This window comes from Cucurbita maxima, unplaced genomic scaffold (genome assembly GCF_002738345.1).
Source record: "Cucurbita maxima cultivar Rimu unplaced genomic scaffold, Cmax_1.0 Cma_Scf00020, whole genome shotgun sequence".
NCBI classification, from domain to species: Eukaryota; Viridiplantae; Streptophyta; class Magnoliopsida; order Cucurbitales; family Cucurbitaceae; genus Cucurbita; species Cucurbita maxima.
In genome coordinates this window covers 2,115,709-2,125,098 of record NW_019272036.1, presented here as the reverse complement: position 1 = coordinate 2,125,098, position 9,390 = coordinate 2,115,709, and the positions used below count along the sequence as shown (strand labels likewise).

At 37.3% G+C, this 9,390-nt stretch overlaps 4 protein-coding genes across 6 annotated transcripts in view; 1 reads left to right on the top strand and 3 right to left on the bottom strand.

The window, feature by feature from the left end:
* The window catches only part of LOC111494190 (phosphomannomutase), a 4,436-nt gene extending 4,128 nt beyond the window's left edge, over positions 1–308 (top strand). For all 3 annotated transcript variants that reach the window (XM_023144069.1, XM_023144070.1, XM_023144071.1), the window contains exons 12-13: positions 69–159; positions 202–308. In XM_023144069.1, the coding sequence (XP_022999837.1) occupies positions 69–118 (50 nt within the window). In that variant the 3' untranslated portion in view covers positions 119–159; positions 202–308. The remainder of the gene's footprint in view (positions 1–68; positions 160–201) is intronic.
* Positions 309–431: 123 nt separating this feature from the next.
* On the bottom strand, positions 432–2,009 carry LOC111494189. Its single transcript, XM_023144068.1, has 5 exons — positions 1,564–2,009; positions 1,341–1,475; positions 1,118–1,273; positions 777–847; positions 432–702 (listed from the first exon to the last, which is right to left on the bottom strand). The coding sequence occupies exons 1-5, from the start codon at positions 1,799–1,801 to the stop codon at positions 502–504; spliced, it is 801 nt and encodes a 266-aa protein (XP_022999836.1). The 5' UTR covers positions 1,802–2,009; the 3' UTR covers positions 432–501.
* Positions 2,010–3,295: 1,286 nt separating this feature from the next.
* LOC111494181 (COP9 signalosome complex subunit 1-like) lies at positions 3,296–5,566 on the bottom strand. Its single transcript, XM_023144057.1, has 6 exons — positions 5,099–5,566; positions 4,667–5,011; positions 4,471–4,587; positions 4,316–4,401; positions 3,637–3,871; positions 3,296–3,550 (listed from the first exon to the last, which is right to left on the bottom strand). The coding sequence occupies exons 1-6, from the start codon at positions 5,483–5,485 to the stop codon at positions 3,386–3,388; spliced, it is 1,335 nt and encodes a 444-aa protein (XP_022999825.1). The 5' UTR covers positions 5,486–5,566; the 3' UTR covers positions 3,296–3,385.
* Positions 5,567–5,973: 407 nt separating this feature from the next.
* LOC111494192 (peroxisomal membrane protein 11C-like) lies at positions 5,974–8,738 on the bottom strand. Its single transcript, XM_023144072.1, has 8 exons — positions 8,504–8,738; positions 7,293–7,501; positions 7,074–7,148; positions 6,920–6,994; positions 6,750–6,830; positions 6,584–6,679; positions 6,329–6,502; positions 5,974–6,212 (listed from the first exon to the last, which is right to left on the bottom strand). The coding sequence occupies exons 2-8, from the start codon at positions 7,482–7,484 to the stop codon at positions 6,177–6,179; spliced, it is 729 nt and encodes a 242-aa protein (XP_022999840.1). The 5' UTR covers positions 7,485–7,501; positions 8,504–8,738; the 3' UTR covers positions 5,974–6,176.
* Between the last annotated feature and the right edge of the window lie 652 nt (positions 8,739–9,390).

The window sequence follows — 9,390 nt, the reverse complement described above, 5'->3', positions numbered from 1 at the left end:
TTTTTTTTTTTTTTTTTTTTTTTTTTTTTTTTTTTTTTTTTTTTTTTTTTTTTTTTTTTTTTTTGCAGTTATTAGCCCTGATGATACCGTAGAGCAGTGTCGAGCCATATTTTTCTAAGAAATTCCGAGAGCCTAAGCAGAAGGTATGAAATTTTATCTAATTTTATCTGTATGAATATGTCCCATGCAATTTTACATGCAGTATAATTGACTATGAAGAACTTTTATAGCTTCTATTCATAATTGGGAATGATTAAGGTATTATATGAACTTCAACAAATAAATCTTTATTCATGGTTTGGAGAAAACTAGTACCATCTATCTGCTGCTTTCTTTGGTAATAATTCATTCTCCCTGATTCATAAAGTAGAGAATTATAAACGGCTCGTAAAGGGTCGACTTAATCTAATTCTTTCTGTACAAGAAAATTGACACCATATATTTGCAATCCCTTTGATATCAACGAATCAGAAGAAAACATTCAAACAATATCAACACTCTTCAAGAACATGGGGGAAAATACATCAAATAGCAACCACAACATGCAAAAGGAACACAAATTATACTTAAGGAATTAGTAGTCTTCAAGAACCAAACCCTTCTGGATTTATCAGTCAGATTATTGAAAAACGAAGTGGGATGGATACTGAATTCAAATCGAGTCTCGACTCCTTGAGGATTGATATTCACATATTCTCCTCTCTGCACCACCACATACATTATTACCCTCTTTTCAGTTCCAACTCTCTCGAATCTTACACCAAATTTTCTCATACCTCTCGAGTAAGAATGGTCTTTTTGTCACCGACGGATAGCTTGATTTGAGACTCCGATGTGGTAATGCAAACTGCAACAAGCTTAATGTTAGGAGTAACACCCTCCACATTAATATGATATTGTCCACTTTAAGTATAAGCTCCCGTGGTTTTGCTTTGGGTTTTCCCAAAACACATACCAATAGAAAAGTATTCCCTACTTATAAACCCAATTCATGATCATCCCCTTAATTAGTCAATTTAGAACTCCCTCTTCCTTACTTATAAACTCGACCCACGGTCATTCCCTAAATAAGAAAACCCTAAATTAGAAAAAAAAAAGAAGGAAAGAAATGGGTTACCTCGATCTTGGTAGGACACAGAGAGCTCTTGATGAACAATGCGTCTAAAATCCCTTAAATGAATAGAAACACAGTTGGTGAAGTCAATGTCGCCCAGATCATCGTTGTGTTCTGGAGGCAGCAATTTGAGCATCTTGCGCTCGAGAAGTTCAGTATCTAAAAAGGGAGCAAGAAATCAATATCAAAATCTTGATAGATAAAGAAAGAAAGAGGGTGTGTTTACCGGTATTCTCATGGGCGAGAAGGAGGCAGCGGGAAACCTCGAGGAGGTTGATGGAGACGGCGGAGAGCTGATGGGCGGATATCAATGTGGTGTGGAATGAGTCGAGGCAAATTCTGGCGTTCAGATTCTGAGTCACTAAGAAGGATGCGAAGAAATGAGGGGTCAGTTGAAGCACTGTAAGGAAGCGAGGGAAGTATTGGGACACTGTTATGGTGAAGCTCACCGGCGATATGTCCACGTCGGCTTGCGTTGCTATTTGTGTCAGAGGGGAGACGGCGTTCACTAGGGGAAACACGGGCGCTATCATTATTCCGAGCATCCTCAAAACTCATACAACCCTTCAAATTCAAATCACTGTCTTTTATACTCGTCAAAATACAATTTTGGTAGTTACTAACATTTTCATTTGGTACTAAATTGGATGGGTAGTTCTTCTCTACCCACGACTCACGTGCAAGCATGAATCTCTAGGCAGTTTGCACCCTCTGAATCCATCATAGTCGAGTGTCATGCGAGGCGTGATCACCATCATCATCGTAGCGTATTGCATCCATACTCATCATCGTAAAAAGACAAGTAGCCCAATGTTTATGTACACAAAAATGCTTGAGGGCTCTATGGTTTCTCTATCTTTAAAACTATCTTGCGACTTCCCTAAGTTACGTTCTTACAATACTATCAGTAATATATGTGCAAATGTCTTCATGCATTCATTAACATTAACTAGTGTTATGTTCTAGAAAAATCTTCGTTGTAATGCAACATAACATCTCATCTTAATATAAAAAATAATGTCACATTAAGAAAACTTCATCTTACATTGTCATATTATCATGCATCGTCATCAACAAAAAATGTCATCATCAACATATAACGTCATCAAATAATACATCATAATCATCGCACAACATCATAAGACATCATCATATAACTTATTCACATCATCATATGTCATCATGAAAGCATAAGCATGAATGACGTGACCACTTTACTTGACCCGTTTCCCTAAATTTGAGTACACAAATCTTAGGGTCAAAATTAGCTTAGGGATGTCAAAATGGTGAAAATTGGTCAAATGGTCCTTTACCGAGTTGAGAAGCTGATTTCGAAGCCAGGTCGTTTAAGCTGTATGAGTCGAGGGGTTGTTTTGTTGCAGGTGTGACATGTGACACAATGGAGCACTGACGCGTGTGCATGTCGAGTTGAGTCGAGGCGTGGGTCGCGAGCCAATGTTTGGACCGAGGCAATATATTTGGGCCTCAGGTGTGGGCTTGACTTCGAGCTGCATATGTTTGGGCCGAGGTAACGGATTTGGTTTCAGTCTGTGTGAGTATTTGGGCTACAGACAGATGGTTGCGGTATTGGATCACCGGTTGGGTACCCGATCCAGATCGACCTGAAATCCACGGACTTCGTCTTCTTTACCCGTTTTCCTCGCGATTTTCTGACAACTTCCTCTCGACCTGAGATCCACGGACCTCGTCTTCTTTACCCGTTTTCCTCTCTTCCTGGAACCATCTCCGACGACGTTTTCCGTCGTTCTTCATCTCTCGTATTCCTTTGTTGGTCTCTCCTCTTCACTTCCACGATGTATCACTACCTTTCAAGCACATATAAAATAGAACTATTAAATTCTACCATTTCTGAAACCCAGGTTACGTCAGCTATGAAAAACCTCATTGCTAGAGGTATTGAGCGTGAAAGATTAAATTAAACCAACATACTTTTAAAGCTATTGGGCTATAATAAGATTGATATTACCTTAATTACAATAGGTAACGAGTTCATGGGCGTATTTTCTAATTGCTCCGATAAATGAAGTGAAGTTCAGTATTGAATTAGAATCATGAACGACTCTAACTTTCAAATTTCCATGTCTAACAGCACCAACTAAGTGAAAGGAACTAAAGAAGAAAATTCAAAAAAGGTGTCCGGTGTCTCATCTACTTAAAACGCATCAACAAATTTGTCCTTCCATACAGATCGTCGTCACATGAACTATATCAAGAAATTTCAAGACTTGCTATTATCATCGCATGAACAAATCATTCTTCATTGCGAACAAATGGATAGTTAAATACTGCGTTAAATAATAGAATGGTCTTCGCATCACGTTCAATTTCACTACAACGTTCTAGAAGTTTTTTGAAATTGGCTATGGTATCGTCTCTTCGTACGTGAAGAACGTTTTGAATTGAGTCAATCTTGGCCTGCAACACAAAAGATTGTTGAAGATTAGTAACAAGAAATGACCAAAATTTTAGAAAGCTGAGATGTGAGCTTCAAAAGCCAAGACCTTAATTTGGTTATCGAGTATCAAAGCTACAAGCTCCTTCTTAAGATCTTCAACGCTTGTGTTGAAAATCTCTGCCATCGTCTTTAAATCAATCACTGAAAATGGTCGAACGTATTGGACAATAGCTTTATTTCTGATTTTTTTATGCAATTCCTCGAATCGATCAAATAAATGTATGTCGAACAATAACCATTCTCGAAGATTAGCAAGACGTCGGAAGACTGAAGAATAATCTCTGCACAAAAAGGTAAAAAATAATAATAATAATTCCATTCCCGACTTTAAAAGGTTTCAATTATTGAGAGAAATAGTCCCGTGTCAACTAATTAAGAAGAAAATCATGGGTTTATAAAAAATATTATCTCCGTTGTGACAAGATCTTTAGGGGAAACTAAAAGCAAAGCCACATAAATTTATGCTCAAAATGGACAATATCATATTATTATGGAGGTGGTCGTGGTTACTCACATAAACTATTTTTAATGTCTCTAATTAGAGGGAAAAAAAAAAAAAACAGGGATAGATAATTTAGAACGGGTTTCATAGACAACGGGAATGGAATAGCTATCGAGTGTTTGATGTAAACTTTTTGTAAGCCGATATCGATTTTTTTTTAAGAACATTTTCCGTTATTCGACGTAAGAAAGGTTTTGTGAGGTAAAAGTGTTCACTACAATACCTTGAGCAGAAATCATGGAGAAGCTCTTTGACTTCAATCATTGAATCCAAATAAGATTGAAAATCCTTATTCTCAAAAATACAATCCTGCCCATATTAAAAACCCTATAATCAGCTTATATCATTTTTCGTGCATACCACCATTAAAATCGATACCTGCAACTCCTCTTGCTCAAACGTTGCAAGCGTACACAACGCACCATACGTTGCAATATCATGATCAGCCAGAATCATCGAAAATTGGTTACCCACTTCTTTACCCGTTTGCAAGAACTACAAATACGCCACGTATAAACATAACCCAATAACATAAAACAAAAGAAACAAAAAAACCGAAAACAAAAAAGCAAACCCGAAGCGCGGCGTGAGTAAATGATCTATGTCTAATGGAAGTCAAGCCAATAGTAGAATGGATAGTATTTTCAGTAAAGGAGTCCATGTTGAAATCCTGCTTATGCTTGAGGCCTTCAATGGCAGTGTATTGGGCTCTTGGAAAGTTGCCCCACTCGATGAACAACAAAACAAAGCGCATGAACATCTCCCAATACTCCAACTCAACCCTGCAGTAACGTATGGTAGCCAAGTACCATACTCTAGCAGCATCTGTTTCCCCATGCATGTAGAACATATTTGCTGCCTTCTTGCATGCAGCTTTTGTGTCCTCCTCCGCATAAGCCAATCCTTTCTCGTAATCGTCCTACGTTAATTCATTTATAACAAATAAGCATTGATGGATCAAACCCATTATTTTTATTAATCTGTTCGTTCGTTCGTTCGTTCGTACCTGGCATTTCGATGCCTCTTCTCCTAATCTCACCCTATTCTCCTTCCAATTTCTTATCACTTCATTGCACCAATCTTCATCCATGTCGTACTCGGGGGATAATCTTCCATTGATTTTCTCAACGACTGTGGCGAATAGTTGCACGTCCTTGCCCTTCTTGGCCTCTTTATAGGCAATTTTGAGCGCTTCTAATTCTCGATCGTCGTTGTGGCCGTGACAATGATGGGCGATGGATAGGAGGCGTATGATCTTGGTTCTACTTGGGTATTTGTCGGCGTAGGCTTGAACGTCGAATTGGTTGCCCATCAAGAAAGGTAGGTGAGGGGTCATAGAATTGCATTCTTGATAAGTGATGTCGAAGTTTGTACTGGATCCGGCTTCCCACATGTTTGGTTGTCGATTACACCGGAGTTTCGCCGGAGTATGGCCGGAGGGAAAGATTCTTGTTGTTGTAGCCGTTTATTTCTTGAAGTAGCTGAGAGGGAATTGTTGGCTCTTTGGTTGAACTACAAATAGTCTCATCTCATCTTTTTATAATCAACTAAATATCTTAAAAATTTTGCATAATAAATATTTATATCATGATAATTAATAACTATTTGAATAATTTATTTAGCATCCATAAATAATAACATAGGGAAATATATATCAAATTTATTTTGTATGTGCTATCCAATGATAATAATTCATTTAAAAAAATCAAATAATAAATCATTAGTATATAACAAATTTATAAAAAAAAAAATAGAGAGAGATAAAATAATGAATTAAAAAGATACAATTAATAGTTGATTAAATAGTTGATTCAATGTTAATTTACCAAAATAATAATAATAATTTGAATTATTGAGTAAAAACATGGTATGAAATGAAAGTTTAAGGACGCAAAAGAACAACAGCATCTATTTATTTTAAGGGAATAATGTTATCAAAGAGACATTTGAAGGTCACCCTACCCTTCTAAGGGGACTGCAGACTACATAAAAAAAAACACCATATGCCATTATAACAACACACCAATTCAACTGGTTATTTCATTCAAATCACCTTCCTGAGGGAGGCATCTCCCCTTCCTTCTTCACGACGCCTTCGGTTTCGATGGCGGAGGAAGCAACTGCACATACGTCATCCATCAAATGTTAAAACCGACCGATCTCCGACATGATTTACCCCTCCATAATTCTACACATGATTTGTAACTTTAAGGCACAATCTATAATTTAGGCATACCTGATAGCAAGAGATCAGTGAGCTAACAAATCCTAAAGCGCCCGTGACACGTGGAGTAACTTTCTTCGGTGCCAACTGAAGTAGTCCGACAGCGACCAATAAATCCATGGATGCTTTAACCAGGGCCAAGGTCCTTTCATTTGATTTTTTAAGATTTGCACGGTATTTATCGTCCTACGCTCGCAAAACGAATCGAAGTGAATACTAATGTATACAAATAAGGATCAATGACTTATTTGACAACTGATTACACACTTCATGATAACACACTTCCTGTTGATTGTTCTTCTTATCCTTGAGATCCTTCTCCAGCTTCTTCATTGCAGCTGATAGCCTCCCGATCTCTCCAAGCTGACATTGTAAGAACAGAAAAACTTCAAAACTTGAATTATTGAATCATTTACAAGTCAAATGAACATACCTCAACTAACACGGTACAGAATGACGCGCCCATCCAACAGAACAAAGAAATCCTTCCAATACGATCAGCGCGTTCCTTATTCTGTTCGTAGACATAACACATAAGAAATCAGACTCAAGTGTTGAAATTCATAAATATAGCATCAAACTTGAAGAAAGAAACTGTCGTACTTTGTAGATGCCTGTTCTACCGAGCCAAACGATTTGGTCGAGGAATAGAAAAGTCGATAGCAATGCATTTTTGGACTGGAAACACGAACAAGTAGAACTCAGAAAAGCTACCATTGATGATTGATAAGAAAATAAAAAATGATCATTCTGATACCTTTCCCAGCAGAACAAGAGGAAGGGGAGTTCCTTGAGGAGTTGGACTAATAAGAGCGTGCAGATCATTCACAAACTGTAAACCAAAACTAAAAGCATGAAAAAAACATACATAAACCAATTATAAGACCTTGGAACCAACATGAGAAGATCAAGCAAATGCATCACACACTGATCAAGAACTAATATCCCACGAAAGAACAGTCTTTATAAAGCAGACCTTGAAAAGACGGAAAACTTTTCGAGCTAAGCTGGTAGTTTTGTCGACATTCTGTGCAGTACCAGGCTCACCGTTACTCAAGAATTTGGAACCGTACTGTATAGCTCTACATATTTTGTCTCTAGCTTCTGCTTTATTCAAATACAGAACTAGAAGAGCAAGTTCTGCTCGGGTCGCATCCAGCTTACTCATCTTTCAAAACTATGCACCTTCCAAGTCAAAATGCAGCAAGACATCATGAATCAAACAAACAGGAGAAAGTAAAGGAATCAATATAATTAAACGACACGAAACAAACAAAATTAGGCAAGTAATCACAAAGAGAAGAACAAAGTCATAAAAAAAAAAAATATATATCAAAACCCGCTAGTTATATGATTTCTTGTGATTCCCATATCAATTGGTGACAGAGAACATTAAATTCAAAGGATGAGAACACTAAACTCATGAGAAATCCAGAAATCTCGTATGTTCTTCAACCCAAGACATTAAAGCTCTTAATCTTAGCATAAACCTATTAATCTAACAAGATAGGTGCAAGGGTCAGACCCCATCCTATACTTTTTCCATACAAGATATACAAAACAAAGCACACCAAAAGGAGCCAAACAATAAAAGAGAGCTCCAGTCAAGTAAAAGACCAAACATCTAAACATTCCACATAAACTCCCAGCAAGAGGCCCAGATTGAAATTTGAAAAACTTTAAACCCTGATCGTCTCTCCAGGATGAGTTGCAGATAATCCAAGGAGTGGGACCTATACCTCGATTATCAAAATGGAAAAAGTAAACTCGGAATCAAAAGAACAAACAATTCAAAAGGACCAAACCACCAGCAAACAAGCGCTCACAAAGTACCAAGAGAAAGAAGTAACCAAACAAATACGAGATAGCAGCAGCCCTATGAGATTGCCAATCGGTCCCCAAAACTATGGCTGATCGTGAGCTACTTAGCCAAGCATATGAAGACGACGCTACCCAATCCATCAGAATTGACTTCAAAACTTCCATTAACAAAGGAATTAAAATCCCAAGAGGCAAAACCCCACAATTCACAAATCAAAAAAACATTAGAAGAACAAAACCCCCACATCAAGTGCGAATCAAACCAATCCCTAGAACAACAGAACAAGCACAAGCACATAAAAACATCACAAAATGGAAAGAATCAAGAGAAAGAAAACAGTCAGAGCGATTAATTTAATTGGGTACCTAATCACAAACCCAGATCAGGGGAGTCGGTTTCAGCAAATACGACCCGCCGAAATGAAAAATCTTAAGCCGCAACCCCAGTTGAATCGGCTGGTAGAGAAATGAATGAAGAGATAGAAAGAGAAGGAGCCTCGGAGTTAGCAATTCCAAAGAAGGAAGCAAAACAAAACAACGTTTATCTATATTTCTTCATAACAGGGCGTAAGCGATTCGTTGTCGTTTCTTGTTCCTCCAAAATGGCACAGGGTGGGTAGCGACGACGTTAAATCCCCCGTTTGGCCATCTCACAACAGTTCTTTTGACGCACAAGATCAAAATGATCGTGACCGTTGATAATGATAAGGAGAATTTGTTGGCACACCTTCCAACGAGGACATCATCCAAATCCAAATCCAAATTCAAACTCCTAATTCAACAAATATAAATATGGGTGTTTATCTTTTGTATACTTTTGAATCGAATTTAATAAAATATGTATTCCATCTAAATTGTTTAAACAAAGCTTGTGAACGGAGTTTCATGGAGCTTAAGCATAGATGGCTGGTGGTGCCTATGCTCATGGTACTAGAGGGTTCAACGAATATGAGTGCAACTACCCAAGTCATAGCAAAGCTATAGGTTGAATTGGGACAGAAATGTTGGCACGGGGCACTACCTAATCGAATGAGACAGTGTAAGTAGAAGAGTCTCCATTATGGTTGAATATAGGAGCAAATGTTTGACTTGTCAAAGGTTGCTTCAACCTATGAATAAACATATTTTCAATCAAAACTAACCATTTACTTATATATAATGTGAATTTAAATAAAATATAAAAATTACAGCAATATTTTCATCTTAATTTCAATTCAATAATTTTCTTTTTTTTTTTTTTTTTTTTTTTTTTT

Excerpts from the sequence above, each read along its gene's own strand:
- LOC111494181 (XM_023144057.1), bottom strand. The coding sequence starts at position 5,485 with ATGTGGGAAGCCGGATCCAGTACAAACTTCGACATCACTTATCAAGAA. Across the intron at positions 4,588-4,666 it reads TTACTCACGCCGCGCTTCGG|TTCTTGCAAACGGGTAAAGA; the intron begins GTTTGCTTTTTT and ends GCGTATTTGTAG. Across the intron at positions 3,551-3,636 it reads TACTCGATAACCAAATTAAG|GCCAAGATTGACTCAATTCA; the intron begins GTCTTGGCTTTT and ends TTTGTGTTGCAG.
- LOC111494192 (XM_023144072.1), bottom strand. The coding sequence starts at position 7,484 with ATGAGTAAGCTGGATGCGACCCGAGCAGAACTTGCTCTTCTAGTTCTG. Across the intron at positions 7,149-7,292 it reads AAGTTTTCCGTCTTTTCAAG|TTTGTGAATGATCTGCACGC; the intron begins GTCTGCTTTATA and ends TTTGGTTTACAG. Across the intron at positions 6,680-6,749 it reads TCTGTACCGTGTTAGTTGAG|CTTGGAGAGATCGGGAGGCT; the intron begins GTATGTTCATTT and ends TTACAATGTCAG.
- LOC111494189 (XM_023144068.1), bottom strand. The coding sequence starts at position 1,801 with ATGCTTGCACGTGAGTCGTGGGTAGAGAAGAACTACCCATCCAATTTA. Across the intron at positions 1,274-1,340 it reads TCTCGCCCATGAGAATACCG|ATACTGAACTTCTCGAGCGC; the intron begins GTAAACACACCC and ends CTCCCTTTTTAG. Across the intron at positions 703-776 it reads AGACCATTCTTACTCGAGAG|AGAGGAGAATATGTGAATAT; the intron begins GTATGAGAAAAT and ends GTGGTGGTGCAG.